General features: G+C 47.2%; 1 protein-coding gene across 7 annotated transcripts in view; it reads left to right on the top strand.

Moving 5' to 3' along the window:
• Window positions 1-7,070: 7,070 nt before the first annotated feature.
• fgfr3 (fibroblast growth factor receptor 3) overlaps window positions 7,071-18,113 on the top strand; it is a 70,387-nt gene continuing 59,344 nt past the window's right edge. For all 7 annotated transcript variants that reach the window (XM_076748331.1, XM_076748332.1, XM_076748329.1 and 4 more), the window contains exons 1-2: window positions 7,071-7,538; window positions 12,171-12,396. In XM_076748331.1, coding sequence (XP_076604446.1) covers window positions 12,249-12,396 — 148 coding nt within the window. In that variant the 5' untranslated portion in view covers window positions 7,071-7,538; window positions 12,171-12,248. The remainder of the gene's footprint in view (window positions 7,539-12,170; window positions 12,397-18,113) is intronic.

Genomic DNA, 18,113 nt, shown 5'->3' with positions numbered 1-18,113 from the left:
ATATGCCTGATTTTTGAAATGTTCCATAGCTGAAAAAAGGGAGCTCTTGAAATTTGATTTACGTGCTGAAGAACACATCTTGATCAAAGAAAACTCCTTCGATTCCTTGCAGTGGAGCTGGAGGTCAGCGCAGTGCAATCCGGAGTAGCTGTACCTTAAGACGCGCCTAAAGTTTAGTTGATTGGTTTCGTCTGGCTTCAGTGATAAATACAGTTAGGTATCATCTGCATAGAAATGAATATTTATGGAGTGTTTGCTGATAACATTACTTAAAGGAAGCAAAGATAAGGTGAATAGTTTTGGTCCAGCTGTTTCTAAGGTTCCTGTGTTTGAAGATAATGTGTCTCCAGTTGCGACTTTGGTCTGTAATAAGAAGAGTTTATCATTAAAGACGCTCATGATGTTATTACTATTGACGGCTGTAGGAATACATGGCTCAATAAAGCTACAGCTCTCTGTCACCTGTTGAACTGAAAAGAAAACGTGGGTTTTCAAAGGGAATTCAACAGTTATTTAATGATGGAGTTTAATAAATGTTCAATTTCAACACCATATGGCTGAACACGGCCTCCGACTCCACCTCCTCTGCAGGTGCCTTCAAGACTGTGAGTATTAATATGACTGAGAAGGGAGAAGCTTTATTTAGACTGATGTTCTCTTCCAGGTTTCAGTCAGTCAGACAAAATAAATCAATATTATATCTGATATTAAATCATTACTAATACAGCTTCAGATGACAGTGATCTGGCATTTGATAGTCCACATTTAATTATCTCATCTTGTACTGTTGCGGTGGTGGTGTTCACTTTCATTAAGCTTTTAAGCATAACTGCTCTTCTGTTTACATTTGATTTAATTAATGCACGTGGTCCGGGGGGTTTGGGTGGGTAACAGCAGAGAAGTGTGCAGGACTGCCGCTCTGCCTCCTGGTCTCAGCTCTGAGCTGTCATGGTTTTGGTTCACTAATAAACTCGGTCAGATTTCTAGAAACGAGAGCTGCTCAGTCCAAACTGGGATGAACGCGTCTCTCCTCATCAGAACAGGTCTTCCTGCCAATTAGCTACAAAGCCCACATAGTTTGCTGGGTGTCATTTGCTAAAAGGTACTAATTAACACATGATGTCGGGTTTGTTCAACATGCACAAAAACCAAGAGTGTGGCATCGATCTTCTCATCTAAATCTCAGCAAGAATAAACGCATTCTCCAAGATGAGTGGCTCCACTCAGCCTGCTGTTTCTTTGGAGAAGAAGCCTGTCAGAGATGCTTATTAGTGCTGTAGCACATTCAGAACTCTTCATTATTCCACCGTAGTTGTCAAATTCATCCAAGACACAGTTGGACTTGCTTTAAGTTTCTCCAAAGCCAACAGTTTTTATTAGGTTCCACGAGCCGTTAGCAAAGCATGCAGCAGAATTCTAAGCCCCTGATTGGCTGTTTCTTATCAAAATGCTTGTTAGGGGTGAAATTTGACGTCACTTTTGATTCTTTTTAATCAAACGACCAGATATTTCCTAATTCAGTCATTTATCTTTATTGCTAATGATCAATAAGGAGAATTTCATGTCCGTCGAAGCTTCAACTGCCAGTCACCTCAACGCTGTCTACGCAGAAAAGTGATGTTGACCTTTGCTTCCAGACGCCAGGACACCCACCATGTGCCCTCAAACTGTGCAGTAAATGCATGACAGCCAATGTGGATGGAGGCCCAGCTGGTCCAAACCTCACTTTGAGGAGCCGATGAGTGGAATCAAAAGGCAAATTTCTAAATGAATCCCCAGTAATCATAAATTTAAATTGGGCTTCTAACTCCAAATCCAATCTCCTGCTGAAATTAGTCCTGTGTGAAAGGAGCTATTGTCTCACATTAATTACATTCAGGCGGTTTCTTCTTCACAGGTCTTATTCGGAGAGTTTTGAGCACAGAGATCCAGTTGTGCCTGAGCGACTCACTCTCTCGGCCTTTAGATGTATTTCTCTGAGCAAACACCCGGGAGCTCCGAGTCAAGCTGTCAAACTGCTCTGCGCCTTCACCAACGAGCCCTCCTCTCTCACAGCGAGGAGGACGTCAAGCCACAGCGCGAAATGACTCGCCGCTCGGTGGTCTTCAGGAGAAGTGTAATGGGAGTGACTGTGCCGAGCAGGCAGACCGGTTCACTTCTCGACCCTCTCCTCCAAAAGGCTCCCATTACTGAGGCCATTACACCCAGCAGAGATGGAGAGACAACACAAACAGTGTGCTGGAACCCCGCAGAGCCACAGCAGAGCGCCAGGCTCACCTCACATCCTGCTTCAAAGCCGCTGATCTCGTTTCGTTTTCAGGTGTGGGCGCTCATCGCAACTCGTGGTTATGTGAGAGTCGCTGCACGCGGTCCCCAATCGACTGCATCTCCCCGCTCAGGGGTTGTCGTTGCATACATCAGATGCTTGTGAATGAGCGCATGTGTGGATGCTTAGCTGCATAAATATACTGGAAAAGATCCAAACAAAATATCTGCAATGTGGAAAAAATGTGCTGCTATCAGACTGAAACATCTGCCACTGAGGTAAAGAGAAAACAGGAGATAAGATTTCCCGAAACAGACATAAAAATCAATTAAACAGCTGTTCGTGTGGCACCCTCGTGTGATTCCCGTCGGACTCGTTTGTTATAGCTGAAAGGACATTTTTAAGTTAAGATGGATGGAGCAGTTTCATGAATGAGATTTTCCCTCCAAACTTTCTGGTTTCATTTAAAAACCAGAAAACATCAAACTCACATCTGTCACTAAGGCTCTAAATGTGAATTCCCAGTAAAACTCATTATCTTTCTGTTAGCTGTGTTGGATGATATCTAACATGCTATTAGAAATCAATGAGTAGTTATCAGTGCTGCTTTATGAATTACTACTCAGTGTTTTGTTTCTGCTTTTTTTTCTCTTTTGTCCTTGTTGACCCCATCTCCTTTTTTTTCCACGTCCGTTGATTGAGTGCAGCGTTTAAACCGGACTCGATAAAAGCGACTCGGACTGGGATTCTACCTTCACTGTCACCTCTCCGGCATGTCACAAAAGAGCAAAGACGAGCGAGGACAGAATGAATGAATGCCAGTTTCTTGTTTTCTTTACTTTCCCATTAATCATCTCTCGACCCCTCCGGTTCACCTCGTGACCCGCCGCGGGGGTCCCGACCCCCGTGATGGGAACCGCTGGCATACAGTACATGTTTGTGCGTGACGGCGGCGGAGACGAACTGCGACAGTTGTGTGTGGGTCAGCGGCACAGAGCAGCATCCAGTCGAGTGTGAAGTGGCCTCATGATCCCCTCCCTCCCTTTGTGCTGCATCTTTGTCTGGCCGGAGTCACTGGTGTTAATGATTAGTCCTGCTGCTTTTGTCCACCTCTCGCACACAAAGCCGGTGCAAGTCAATTGGTTGTTGCCCACACAGGCGATGTGCGAGCCCGCAGAGCAGCCAGCCAACGCTGCCAGCCGCTCAGGGTTATCAGCGAAAATATGCACCCTGATAACGGCGCTCCGAGCCCACGGCCGGCCGCATTTTTCTGGATGTTTCCCTCTTTAGATCATCGCAGCTTAGTCATCAAACTGCACTCTGAGGCTTTCTTGTTGTTTAATTTTTAACTCCGTTTTAAATGAAAAGGCCTCACCTTTCATCTCCTGCTGATCTGTTCCCTGGGGGATGAGGAATGTAAGTGGAGGGGATGGGTGTGTGTGTGTGTGTGTGTGTGTGTTCATTAGAAGTCAGGGTGTTGCGGGGGTGCAGGGAGGAGCTTTTGTTTTTCTACTAACATGAGCAGTTGTGGAGGAGTGTGTGTGTGTGTGTGTGTGTGTGTGTGTGTGAGGAGGAGGTCATCTGGTCAGTTTGCCCATCAGTACTCGAGCTGTCTGACTGAGCATTCTCACCATCTGTATGACCTCTCCTCCTGACCGGCTGGCTTTTGTTCCCGAGCTCGCCTCCCTCCCGCCGCCGTTTCTCACAGAGCGCTGCAGCCCGAAGGGTCACCGAGCCCGGCCTTCATCATCGCTCTAATCTGTCTCCTCTTCTTCACGTGCTTTAACGGGAACGAATTGCTGTTTCTCCGTTTGACTTTCCCATGAGGTTGAGCACAGACGCAAAATCACCTGTTGGGTGTTTTTGAAGGAATTTATGAAAAGTTTAAAGTGTGGTGAAGCCACACAGAGTGAGTTAGCTTAGCTTAGCTCTGATCGCTTTGTAGAAATCTGTTTCCACTTTGACATTAAAGCATCTTATTCTTTTGTTTAGTGTCCAAAAAGCCACATTTAATCAACTTAAAGGCAATGCTGCAAACTAATAAAACATGCAAACTTCCAAGAGGGGGCTGAGTGTCTTTTATTAGGACAATAAATGAACTTTATTGTCATTATCGTTCAGGTTTGAGCCATTTGCTTGTTTAAAAGCCAAATGTGTCGAGTAGATGCAGAACATGCAACCACACATGTGATAAAACTGAAGCCAGAAAAAAAAAGGACAAAGAGAAGACGGGATGAAGCTAATATGTGAAGCTTACAGTAGCAGCTGAATGCTGTTCAGGTTATAGTATTAGAAATATCATTTTACAACATGTAAATGACATTCGGGTGAGCGTTCCAGTTGTAAATACTGCTCGAAATTTCCTAAAAAGTTCACATGGTAGAAAGAGCAAAGCTTCATGTTAGTCAAGGAACTCAACTCTAATTTGACACAATCATGTGCACAGCTTTTTTAACTAAAACTGAGAATTGACTGATGATTAATCGATTAACCGTTTAGTCCAGTGGCTCCAAACCTGGAGACCTTGCAAGGTTCGTCCAAAAAGAGATGCACAGTCATTTGTAGGAAATTAGAAACTCTAAATCCTGCTGCACAGAATTAGGTTTATTTCACAGGCTTTTCTTTAATCTTTGCTTCTTGCATGTGAAACACTGAATAATTTCAGCCCACCTCTTCACGCCTCTTAAAATTATTCAAATGAGACAGTCAGTTCTCCAACTGAGCTGCTCACGCCTCATAAACATACATGAGCAGTCTCGAGTGGATGTGGCTTCACGTTCAGGGGTCACGCATAAATGAGAGGCATCGGTTTAGTCGATAAAAGGTCTTTAATGAAAGTATTTACTTTGTCAGACCGACAGTCAAAAATCCAAAAATATTCAATTTACAGTGACATGAAACAATGACGTCTGTGTTATTTATGATGCGTTGACGCAGATTTGCCACAGATCACAGTGAGCTGCTCACCTCTGCAGGACAAACACAGATGGATGACAGCGGCACACTCCATCCAGCCTCCACACACTCACTCAGCTGCTTTATGGCGTCATAAAGTTGCCTTCTCAAAACACACTTTAAGAGATGACGGTAATTGGCGTGCTGTTTAAAGCAGCGCTGAGTGCTATCACCTCTGTCCTGACGGCAGTAATTAGCCCGAAGGCTGCAGTATATGGCAGATTAAATGGGTGGTTAATGGTAATTTACTGTTCACTCAGCACACTGTAGGGCCGGCTGGTCAAACTTTGGCTTCAGCTGGTGGCAATCTTCCAGTGACTGAAGGGCAATTCTGCCTGAGAGTCGACATGATTTACAGTTTAACTGTGTTTAGCATGTGACATGAAACAGGGGATACGGATGGACGAGCTGCAGAGGATGTGCAGCAATTGAAAAACTGATTTGAGAAAAATCTAATTTGCCTCTGTACATTGTTTGGCTCAGAAACTAGAACCAAACGAATGATTTCACAGACAGGTTTGTCACATTTGGGCCCTGAACGTACGCAGAGCCACATCTGTGCCGCAAACCAGTTTTATTAGACACGCCAGTTGCTTATTTTAATTGTCTGTTCGGGGAGACGACCAGTGACTCCCCAAGAGAAAAGTTCAAAAACAGCTCTGACACACAGATAATCTCTAATCCCTGACATGTTCCAGGGCCCCTGTGCAGCTCCGGGCCCCCAGATTCTTTCAGGATTTTATGCCCTAATGGCGCCCCTGGAGATAAATGCATGTGAATTCTTTGGTCACAGTGACTATCTCGAGACATTCGGTCACTGTTGAACTCGACGGAGAGGCATAGCTTGCAAACGTACTTCCCTTTTCCCCCACGGACCACCTCCAGTCCCCTCCAGGTCCCCCCGTGGTTGCCAAACCCCACCTTGCCCACATCTGATTGTAAACAATTCAGAAATCACTTTAGGCTCATCCAGCCGCTCTGGATTCTGCAAGAACGCCTCGCTTGATTGAGTTTTCCTGACCGGAGTTAAAGAGATGGGAGGCGCTTGGACCAAGCGGCACTTGCTGCCTCCAGCGGCCCCGGAGGGGGCGGTGCGCCGAAATCTGATCTCCCTCACCCCGCTGCTGCTGCGCGCAGGCCGGCGGAGGCATCCCGGACCGCCGTGGTACCGGAGGGGAGAGCAGCTTCAAGCCCGCAATACACACACGCACGCACACACGCACGCACGCATAAACGCACGATGAAACGCATGTGACGGCTCAGCCTTCAAAATAAAAGTCTTTGAGTAGTTGCGTGGCAGAGTCACCTTTGATGGCTTAATCATGATCCACCTGAGTGACTGATGCTTGTACTTTTTTTATTTATTTACTTCTACAATTATTCTCATGTTTTTTATCTGAGGTTTTATCATCATTTTTTTTGCACATTTCAAAACATCAGAGTGCCAAGAAATCGCTTTAAAATAATGTTTTCATGAAATAATGAGTCCAGGTGAAGGAAATGATATATATTATTTATAATATATATTATTAAATATTCAACACATGATTTCAAGATCAGGAGTTTCAGCAGCCACGGTCGTTGATTGAACATAATGTTGTGCAAAACGTATTTTCCACTCTATATTAAAACTACTTCAGATTATGAAATGTGACTTTTACATGACATCGTTTTGACAGCTGCACAGTAACAGTGAAATCTGTGGAAAATCTGAAATTTATATTTAGGCCTAACGCTTGACTGAGCATTGCGTCACTGGTCCGTCGCCAAACATTTTATTTTGAAGGTGCCGACGGGAACTCCTCCTGCCTCCTCGCTGGTCTCTCTTGACGGCTGCACCGCGCAGCTCCTACTTCACAGGCAGCCTGCGGAGGAGAGCCACCAGTCCGAGTTGGTCGATCCGAGGCAGCGAAACGCAACGACTGGCATCCGCGCCGGAGAGGATCGAGGAGCCGCGTTCACTGCGTCCAGTCCGCCTCGTCCTCACCGCCCCGCGCACGACAGGATGAACGCGTCCTGGAGGTTCGGACACTTTGGACCGCAGCGCGCAGTGGAAAGCAGGATTTAGTGAAGAAGTTGGCTTTCGCAGTGGCGGTGCCCGAGCCCTGGACTCTCGCTGTCAAGTCGTGAGGGGGATTTCTGACTTTTTTTTTCCACTGTCGCCAAACGGCTCACTGAAGCACGAGGACTTACGGATTTTAAAGTAGTTTTGTGGGTTTTTATGAAGTTTAAAGGAGAGCAGCGGCTGGTTTTCTTCTTCTGAATGCTTGGTGACATCTGAAAGGCTGATATTTACAGTCAAAACGGGATACTTTGGGTAAGTGGTCCACGTCATTATTATTATTATTATTATTATTATTATTATTATTATTATTATTATTATTATTCACTATCGACTCCTTGCAGCCTCTGAGCCATTTGAGAAATAGCTTCACTTCCTTGTAGAGTCAGACAGGTTGAGCTCTCCAGGCGCTCGGCGTTAAGTCGCTGTGTTGTAGGCTACTTCAGATTGTGTACGGTGTGTGTGTGTGTGTGTGTGTGTGTGTGTGTGTGTGTGAAGCGTGGGGCTGCAGGACCAGCCCCGCGGTCGTGCCACCACACAGGTGCCGCAGAGGGAACGGCTCGTCCTTCCCCGGGCTGTGCGCACTCGGCGCGCCTCGGCCGGAGTCAGCGGGGCTCTTTCTGCGCGTATGTGGATCACCTTGGTTTGGAGGAAGCGCGCATGCCGTTGGCTTCTTTTTCTTATTAACAGTGGCTGCGCCGTGTGTGGCGCAGGTTCGTCAATTTACACACACCGCGGGGCTGAAAATTAGTTGGTTTTTTGTTTTTTTTACCTTAGAACTGGTGATTGGTTTGACCAGTTCTCACGTTTTCAATGGAAATCAACTTGCTTAAAGAATTTTCTTAAAATGCTTCTTCCAGAGTGTCTCTCAACGCCTCCAGTTTTAAAAATATGTGATTTCCAGAAAATTCCTGGAATGAGGGAAAATATGTGAAAGCCAGTGGCAGCATCTGAAGAAAAGGCAGATGTATGAATTCTGGAATTACGCACGTTCATGTGTCTATCGGGATGGCTTGAGGTTCCCATTAGATGCGTCCAATCCGAGTTTGGCTTCCATGTTTCATCAATCAAACGTTTCCACGTGTAATTTCACTCTCTAAAAGTAAAATATTGACTTTCATCGCCATCCTTCGCTCGTTTGGATGAACACGCCTTTTCTCCTCACTGCAACAGTGACGTCTTCTCTGGTTAGCAGCAGAAATATGAATTACACATCAGCCTCTTTCACACAGCCGCACTCCCTAATGCCTCTGATCATCTCTGAAGTTTCTCCAGAAAGCAGCACATTTCCCCCCCTCCCTCCCTTTGAATGAACGAACTGTGCGGTTCTCTCCCCTCAGCAGCAGATCAGTCATCCCCTCTTCAAACACATGCGCTTCAATGGGATTCAGATGCTGATTTTGGCCACTCGTCTCAGCTTTGACTCCCACCACGTCAAGTCATCACCGGAGAAAATTACCGGATTATAGCATCCTACGAGAGAGGGGACCTGAAATGAGATTGGAGACTTGTATTCCATTAGCCCATTAAATGTCGGAGCCGTAAAACAAGCGTGCGCATGATAATAGTTGGGCTAATGCTGCAAATTAATTGTATCTATTGACCCGAGAAATAACGCACGCCAGTTTGCAGCGTTTTCAATCAGAGGCGAGCCTCAGACACATTCGGTTCCAAATGAGACTCTGATTGCCTCTTTTCATTACCGAAATTGGCCTGAGACCATCCCTCTGCGTGGAGGTTGGGTGCCTTTTTTCTTCTCCCCTTTTAGAGGGAGCAGAATGGTGCATTAATTGGCTCCAACTTGCCTAATTTGAGAAGAAAGGCTGATCTTATTCACACACAAACACTAATTCACGGACATATTCCAGTAATAACAACCAATGTGTTGCAGCAGTGACCTTATCCTCATCCTACGGAATCTCTGTGGGACTCCTGTCTCTCAGAACATGACTCTGGTATTTTAGTTTTGACCTTCATTTGTCTTAATTATTTGCATTTAATCTCTTCACAGTCCTACATTTCTTCAGGAACTTGCACTGCACCCTCAAACACTCAAAACTGTACTGGTGCACTGTAGTAGTATTTACTGGTATTCCTTTACTCCACACAGCCGCTGTAATGTCCCTGTGAGCTCCTTTAATGTGTCTCATGCAGTTAAAGCAAAGATTATGAAACTTTCTATCTTTCTTCTATATTCTCAGAGGGACTTAAGTGTCCCTCTGCATCCTCTGTTTCATGCAGAGGACGTATGTGTGGACAGGTTTTGCAGTGTAGGACACATGACAAGACGGTTTAGCCCCCCCGTCTCAGTGTGGGCCCAGGTGAGCTCTGTCCACCGCCTGCAGCGCTTCACACCTGGAGTCACGCTGCAGCTCTGACAGCTTTAAAACGGCTCGGCCGATCGATATCTCTTCTCACCTGAGGGTGCGTTTGAAAAGAGGGTGAAGTGATGAAGGCGGGAAGGAGCAGCGAGGGGACAAGAGGAAGGGAGACGAGTTGAGGAGCGGAGAGACGGGAATATATGGGAGAAATTTCAAAAAAAGGGGAGCAGAAGAAGAAAGAGGCTCTGATTCAGGAGTGTCTGTCTGTCTGTTCGGCAGCTGTTTGCACTTGTGCTCTCCCACTAACCTCTGATCCCCCTTTTCCCAAAATGACGAGTCGATGCGTCCCGGCTGTTGATTCTCCAGCTTACTCATTAAAGATTACTGACACTCCAGAGAGGTGTGACTAGCATGTGACCGCCTCGCATTGATCCTCGCTGAGGGGAGCGGGGATGACAGGGATTTGAACCCCGGTTAAAGCATTTTTCTGCCTCCGAGCGATTACAGAGTGAAGATAGTTCTGCATGATTAATGTTCATGTATTATTCACCGCTGTGGTTGTGTTTCCCTTTCATGCTTAAAGAAAATATTAGCATGAAAACACTTTGGAGGCTTTGAACTCCTCGCTGGGTCTTTGGGATCCCCATCGCCTCCTTTTCTTCTTCTCTGCTTCTTGAGGTTGTTAAGTGGAATCAGAGTGTTTTTAGTTGGCTGCGGAGAGTTTAGTGCCAGTGTTCAACTTGTCCACTTTGGGGTAAAAAGTTCTTAGTTGAGTTACTTGAGGTTACTATGCTGGCAGGGCAGGGCATGTATTACCTACTGCTCTTACACAGGATTGAACTTTTTTCAGTTTCATGCTATCAGTCATGTTGCAACACTTGGCTGCTCCTCAAATTTAAGGATTCACGTTGTACACGAGGCGCTCTTAACTATTACCTGTCACCAAATTAGTCTGCAGGCTGCACTGTTTTCCAGTTTCTCGTCCCACGTCACCCTGCTCGTCTAAACAGATCTGCACGATGACACGAACCGACCCCGAAGCTTCATGAAGTCCCTCAAAAAAAGCTGAGATTTTTTTTTTGCATGCGTCCGCGCCTGCCAGAGAAAACGAAAGCCTCAAATCAGAGAGGCCTGCAATCAGCAACCTCCACGCCTGGAGAGCGAAGGTCTTATCGGGCTGTATAAACAAACCGCAGCAGCGTGTAGGCGTCTAGTGTTGTAAAGGTGAGGATGAGCCGGGAGAGGAGAGGAAGAAGACGCGCGTATGGAGAACATGAAAGGCTGCACAATGTCGGAGCATGAAAGGTGTAGTGGCAGTGTTTAGATTGGCCTCTGTGTGTGCGTCTGTGCTGCTTTATCTACCCGTGTGTGTCTTGTGAAGTTCCCCCAGTTGGTGTTTTCTGTGCTGAAGAGCGATAATGTGCAAACAGAGCCTCGCAGAGTCGGCCCGGGCTTCAGTTTGTGCTGAGCAAGGAGTGGGTCACAGGTCCTCCGAGGGAAAGAAAAACAGTACTGTTAAGACTTAAGACAACACAACCTTTCTCTGGACTGTGTGTGTGTGCACAATACACCTCTGTGTGTGCAAGCTAAGCCCACTCTGAGATGTTTGTGCGTGTGTTTCAGCAAACCTGCGCGCGTGTTTTTGTCGGGGTGGACGTCTCGCAGCCAAGGCTATTCTGAAGCTGGACAGAGCCGCTAAAGTTTAAACTAACAGACGTGTGTGTGTGTGTGTGTGTGTGTGTGTGTGTGTGTGTGTGTGTGTGTGCGTGCGTGTGCGTGCGTGTGCGTGCGTGTGTGTGTCCGTGTGGGGGGTTTTGTGCTTTGCTTTTCTGGGCACCTCACTCAGAGCTTTCTCCGCGAACCTTGGTGCATTCCAGCTTCTCCCTGCTTAAGCAAACAGAGAGCAGAACACTCCGCCGTCGCTCGCCGTAGCCGTCACGCTCCCTCCTCCTCCTCCCCCTCCTCCTCCTCCTCCTCCTCCTGAGAGCCGTCGGGCACGTTGGGCAACTGATACTGTAGACTTCGGCATTCCTCATCCTGCAGGAAGATTAGAGAATTCGTGTCAATCTGTTGCTAAACCATGCAGAAGAGTTTGTCAAGCAGAAAAGACTCCTGTGGAAGGAATGACGGCCTGTTTAGGTCTAAAACAATGTGATTCTCTCCTCAACTAACGCTGCAGCAGCAGAGTTAAATCATTGCTTAATGAGCTCATAGTCTAGGCTGGAGGTATGCTACAAAAGGTCTCCTTCGCTGTCCTAATATCAGAGCTCCTATCCATCCGTCTTAACGATCAGGTGCTCTGAGAAAGCTTCTGAGAAAAGCTGCGAAGATGGATTTCCACCGTAATCCTTGAAATCTGTGTGGAATGTCAGGTCAAAGCATGGTAGCATGTGTGCAGACCTCACCGTGCTTCTTTTGTGCTGGTCGTATTTTTCACATTTCAGTTTGATTTGTTCTCGATTGTATGTTCTGCTTTGTTCAAACCTGGGCTCGACTCTCATGATGAGCGTCCGGACTTCTCTCTACCTCTGAGCTCTGATTGATTTTTCCCCCTGTTGGTTTCCAGGTCAGTGGCGGGGAGTTGGCGGATAGTTCCTTGCGGCGTCGGAGGCCGCCCTTCTGCTGGACAGCATGCAAACGGAGGATGTTGTCTGAGTCGGAGTCGGGCCTCGCTGCTCTGCGTCTCGCCTCGTCGTCCAGAGGAATGACGGCGCTGTGGTGCTCACTCTGGCTTTCCTTCCTCCTGCCTCTCTGCGTCGCTCCGGCCAGGCTGCCCACTGCTCAGCCCACAGGTAAGCAACGCCGAGCCGTGAGTGAATACGACACTGGCAGCTGTCTGCATGGAAATCTAATGATGAGTTCACAGACGCCAGGAAGACCCTGCAACATTTTCAGTTTGAAAAAATGTTCATGAAGGCATCATGGCTGTTACATTTCAATGAGACTAAAACTCACATAGTTGCACAACTTGTCATGAGCACATGTGCTGCTTGGTTGTTGTTAGTGATGACATTAAGGACGTATTAGTCATTTAACAAGCAAAAAATAATAATATTGAAGGTTCCAGCTTCTGAAGTGTGGAGGGTTTTCTGCTTTTCTCTGTTTCATGTCACTGTGGATTGAATATCTTCTGGTTTTGGGCCGTTGGTCAGACAGAACGAGCGTCTTTGCTCAAACGGGAGGTGAGAAAAGGAAAGTTGAAGCGCCACTTTTCTCGCAGCTCAAAACCAAAACACAGCTGAGAGGAATTCTCCTCACGTTGGTTTTCCACTCAGTCACAGAGCGGGATAAAAGCCGGCTGAAACGCTGCTTGTCCAACACCGAGGACGATGCTTAGCTGCTCAGACACATTCGCTTCTCTTCCTCAATCGTCCCTCGCTTCATTTTCCATGCTAATATGACATCTGCCGAGAACCGCGCTCCGCTTTCTGTGTGTTCATCACTTCAAATAAGGGCCTTTCAAAAGGCACATTTATTGTTTATATGAATGCTCTGGAGTCTTTCTTTTTTTTACGAGGAGGATTTAATTGGACTCTTCTCGGTTCGCTGAGCTTAGCGCGATTTTCCCTCTTTGTTCTGGAGGCAGAGAAATACCCAAAGATCAATCCAAAGTAAACGTCGACTGTGTTTGCTTTAATCTCTCCATATTGCGCAAAAAAAAAACCTAACACAGCAGAGTAATCTTTTTCTGAGGCGTTAGCCAAGTGTTGTTTTTCCCTCCCCCCTCCCTTTTCTCTTTTTATGTGAGAGTTATTTAAAATGAGTCTTTGACACACTTTACACGCCGCAGTGCATTAAGAAAGACGAGGCGCTTTCTGGAGACGACCCAGCGTCTTATGCAAGCCGAGATACCCTGCACGTGTGTGTGTTTGTGTGTGTGTGTGTGTGTGTGTGTGTGTACTAGAAGATGGACATGCAGTTTTTTTAACTTGTGCACGAGACTTTAGATTTGAGACGTGGACTTTAGCCTCAGAAATGAGGACTTGGGACTTAACTTAGACTTAACTGCTGCGGCTGACTTTACGTTCTGACCTGGAAAGCGCCTGCAGCGGTTGAAAGTCGAGCTTGTACGTTTCAGTTTTAGGCCTCTGCTCTGAAAGGATTTGGTCTCAGCTTTGCAAAAGACGCTTGGTGAACGCAGCTTTGGAGGGAAAGTGTTCAGACGCCATGTAAACGCATTTGGAGGCTGAAAAAAACATGCATTCTGACTCCACCTTGAAACGAACTTCACCCAAAACATCTGAAAGCAGCTCTGTGTCGGGCTGGACTGGCAGCTCCTCCACCTGCCCCCCCTTTGCCCTCTCTCATGTAAACCCCCCCATGTTACAATAGACGTGTTGTGATTCTGTCCGCCTGATTGCCTTCCCTGCTGGGAGCCATCACAGCCTATCATGCTTGGCATCAGCCAAAGAGCAGAGTGTGTTTTTAAACCCCCTCGGGGTGGCGGGTGTTCGGGCTGTGATCTCCGTGTACCTGCGCCGTATGAAGACAGGGCCAAATACAGCCGCGGCACGTCGCTCTGAAGAGGATACTGTTTCAAGTCGCTAATGTTTGTCATGTTGGAGCGTGGTGATTAATTTGAAGTGAAGTGCGTGACGGTCAGGTGAGAACATGCAGCAAGTGCAGCCATGTTGGTGTTCAGAGAGGTTTCCTGGCGTTGACAGTGACAGAGGTTCATTTATGGCCGCAGATGAAGAAAAACGAGGATGTCTCCGCTTTTAAAAGTCATTTCCTTCGAGAAAGCTGATGTTTTTTTATTTGTTTGAAATTAATCTCATCAGCTGGGCAGATACAGGCCCTTCAGTCACAGGAGAAATCAATGGAAACACTCTTCCGTGAGCTTTCTGTAATAACATCCAGTGCATTGTATGTGCAGAAATATCGTGAATCGCTATATTTAACTGAAGTGTCCTGTGCATTCAGGAGGCTTTTACCAGCTGAAGGAAGCGTCTGCACAAATGATTCATCAGCACGTCGTCCTGTAGCCAGAGTGCAGAGGTCAAAGGTTGAGTCCCATTTGAAGCTTCCCTCCTCTACAAACACAAACCCTGATGCACTGTGAAGTGAAAATATTCAGGAAATTCAATTCAGGAAAAAGAACACAATGCAAAAATACTCCAAAATGAGAAACTTGAGTTTTGTCACGTGTTTAGTGTTGAGAAAGTTGAGAAAATGAAATGAAATGAAATGTCTAAGATTAATTGCTGTCCAGCTGAAAGTTTTGAGGGTTTTACCCAGCAGGCACAGCAGCAGCAGCAGCAGCAGCAGCAGCAGCAGCGATAGTTTATTATCTTTTCTCATGCTGAGCTCATCACGTGCTGCCTCTAATAATAAAAAAATAATCCTGAAATCACGCAGTCGTGGAACCCTTAGATGGTCATGATCAGACTCCAAATGAGACAAACTTGACGGTTACTGAGCTTCTTAAGCTTTAACCTACAGGATCAGAGCCTGCACATTTTTCTCCACGATAAGGAGGTGAAGGCGGCGGTGAAGCTCACGCCGCGGCCTCCGGGCCTGGTAGGCATCTCTGGCCCGCCTCTCGTCTCCCGCGGCCCCCTGGCCTCCAGCAGCGTTCCCCCCGTCCACAGATGGACGAGCAGTAGGGATAAAATGATGTCGTTTGCTGGCAGATGGCACAATTTCCCCTCAGCCACCGCAGCGCTGGGCTGCAAAGTTGTCACTTAGGTTTGTGTTTTCTGTGTGTGTGTGTGTGTGTGTGTGTGTGTGTGTGTGTCGGGGGGGCAGTGGATTAATGTGTGTGTCTGTGTCAGGGTCAGAAATTAGCAGGAGCTGAGGACAAAAATGCCCTTGAAAGTTTACTGCATGCCAGTTAATATAAAAGTAATTGTGCTGCAACATGGACCGCCTTAGTGATGATTGTAAAATGCTTGTTTTCGTGCAGATGTCATCGTTTGATGTGTGAATGTGACGATGTGGCCGACTGACGGTATTTTTACCGTCAGTCGGCCACATCGACTGACACTATTGCTTTCTATCACAGAAAAACAGCTTTTATTGATGAGGAAAGAACACAGTGTGCATGATAAGCTGTTCAAGTCACGGTGTGTAATGACTGAAAACAAAAACCAGTGTGTGTGTGTGTGTGTGTGTGTGTGTGTGTGTGTGTGTGTGTGTGTGTGTGTGTGTGTGTGTGTGTGTGTGAGGTGTAAATCCTTGTTTCCATTAAATCCACCATAATGTTTATTCCTCCAAAGGCTGGTGGCATTTCCAAATGTTGTGGGGGGGGATGTTTGAGAGGCCAAGCTGACACAATATGAGGGACTGATGACAAAGAGCAGAGGCTGTGTGTGTGTGTGTGTGCGTGTGTGTGTGTTATCCCGCTCCACTCTGTATTTACTGACCACACACACTCCCACCGGTGCCCCCGTGGAGCTCTCAGATGAAATATGTGGCTCCTCTGCTCTGATGTTTTCTGTGAAACGGCAGACATATAAACTCTACACATTCAGTTTTGCCATTACATCTGTGTGTGTGTGTGTGTGTGTGTGTGTGTGTGTGTGTGTGTGTGTGTGTGTGTGTGAGACGGAGCAGGCCTACGTGGAGTCTGCAGTTAAGTGAATGTTATGTCTGTACGAGCAGAGGCGGATTATGAGAGGGAGGCTGTAAAAGATGAAAAGAAAGAAACATAAAAATTAAAGGATAGTAGAGAGTCTGTGTGTGTGTGTGTGTGTGTGTGTGTGTGTGTTTGTGTGTGTGTGTGTGAGACAGAGAGAGAGAGAGGCAGATGATGTGGGTGTGTATGGTCAGTGTGCCTTTCAACCAGAGAAGAAAGCAAATCTGTGTTGTTTTTAGAGACAGAAAACGGCAGTGTGTGTGTGTGTGTGTGTGTGTGTGTGTGTGTGTGTGTGTGTGTGTGTGTGTGTGTGTCTGTTTGTGTGGGTGTGTCTGTGTGTGTGTGTGCCTCTGTGTGTTTCTCTGTGCATGTCTCTCTCTCTCTGTTTGTTTGTGTGTGTATCTGTTTCTGTGTGTGTGTGTGTGTGTTTGTTTGTGTGGGTATGGGTGGGTGTTGGGGGGGGGGGGTGAGGTCTCTGACATCCCACCTCCCCCCCCCGGCAATGACTGTAAATGTCAGCAGGGGTTGTTTGGGTCGTTAGGCAACTCGTTAAAACCACGACATCCACAGATTTACACTCAGGCTCTACAATTCACACACACACACACACACACACACACACACACACACACACACACACACACACACGTCTCTCCCCTCTCTCTGTCATTCTCTCTCCCTGTTTTTTGTTTTTTTAGCATATTTCATCTGTCTTCAGTACCCCCCCCCCAGCACACACACCTGTCTTTTGAAAAGCTCTCCTGTGCTCTGTAAGTCTTTGATAGTGGCAGTGTTGTCTTGAAGGCAGTGTGTGTGTGTGTGTGTGTGTGTGTGTGTGTGTGTGTGTGTGTGTGTGTACTGTAGTCAGTGTTTTCAGCCGGCAGCTTCAGTGAAAACCTGCTGTGGGCTGATTTCAGTGTGAGAAAGCAGAGAAAACTGGCTGGTTCCTGTTGGTGGAAGCACTCTGGATCCATCTCAAAGTGGCCTGTTTTGAACCAGGATGTGTCTGAATCTGTTCCATGGCGTGTTCCTGTCAGCCCTGTGGGGGCGCCTCTCGTCACCGAGCGTCCACCCCCCGCGTTGCCCCTCTGCTCGCTCTCGTCCACCCAGGTGTGCTCCTGGTCAGACCTCCCTCTGGTCTGCGTCGGTGACCCTGTGGTCACTCCTTCGAGTGTCCTCCACAGGCCCCTCTGGTCTGTGCAAACGGCCCTCAGGTCCACCAAAGTTCCCCTCCGGCAGCTGAAATTCCAGCGTATCTCCATTAAATTTGACTCGCCGTCATCCTGACAGCTCCATGCAGTTTGACTCAGCAGGTCTGGTTGACAGCTTTCTTGTCTTCCTTTTCTGAAAGTGAGATGTGACAAGACGCTGCAGGCCGCTCCAATCACGGCTCTGCTCCTTAATCATCCTGAACGACAGACTCTGAGGCCAACCGAACAGTCGCCCCCAACCCACCGGTTCACCGCCAGCCGGAGGCCTCCAGCTGAGCTCCCTTTGGCCAGCTGTTTGGATCCTGAGGCGCTGAAGTGGCCTGTAGTCGTGAACAGATCGTCCTTTTGACGGGCGTCAATCCGCTGAGGATCCAGAAAAATCAGCCGCTAAGCAGCTCAGACCGTGATCTTCGGTTCACAGGACGAGCCCCCAGCCGTGGTACGTTTCAGCTCTGCAGGTGTCCAGGAAGTCGTTTAACACGCTGACAATAATAGAAATTAAGAAGGTACGAGCTCTCTGCTCAACAGAGTTTGAGGTGAGGCGAGGAACAAAGTGGAAGAGCCGCCGGCGGCGCCAAAAATCCAAACGCACGGACAGATCCTGATTTTTCCCTCCTGAACTTCGGCGTGTTTTCACCCTGGAGAGATGCTGCAGCTCTGCCTCTCGTTTATAGAAAGGTTATTTTCTGGAGTATGATGGCAGTGTAATTTTCTGCAGGGC

Source organism: Chaetodon auriga, chromosome 14 (assembly GCF_051107435.1).
Source record: "Chaetodon auriga isolate fChaAug3 chromosome 14, fChaAug3.hap1, whole genome shotgun sequence".
Taxonomy (NCBI): Eukaryota; Metazoa; Chordata; class Actinopteri; order Chaetodontiformes; family Chaetodontidae; genus Chaetodon; species Chaetodon auriga.
This window is presented reverse-complemented; position numbering and strand designations above follow the sequence as displayed.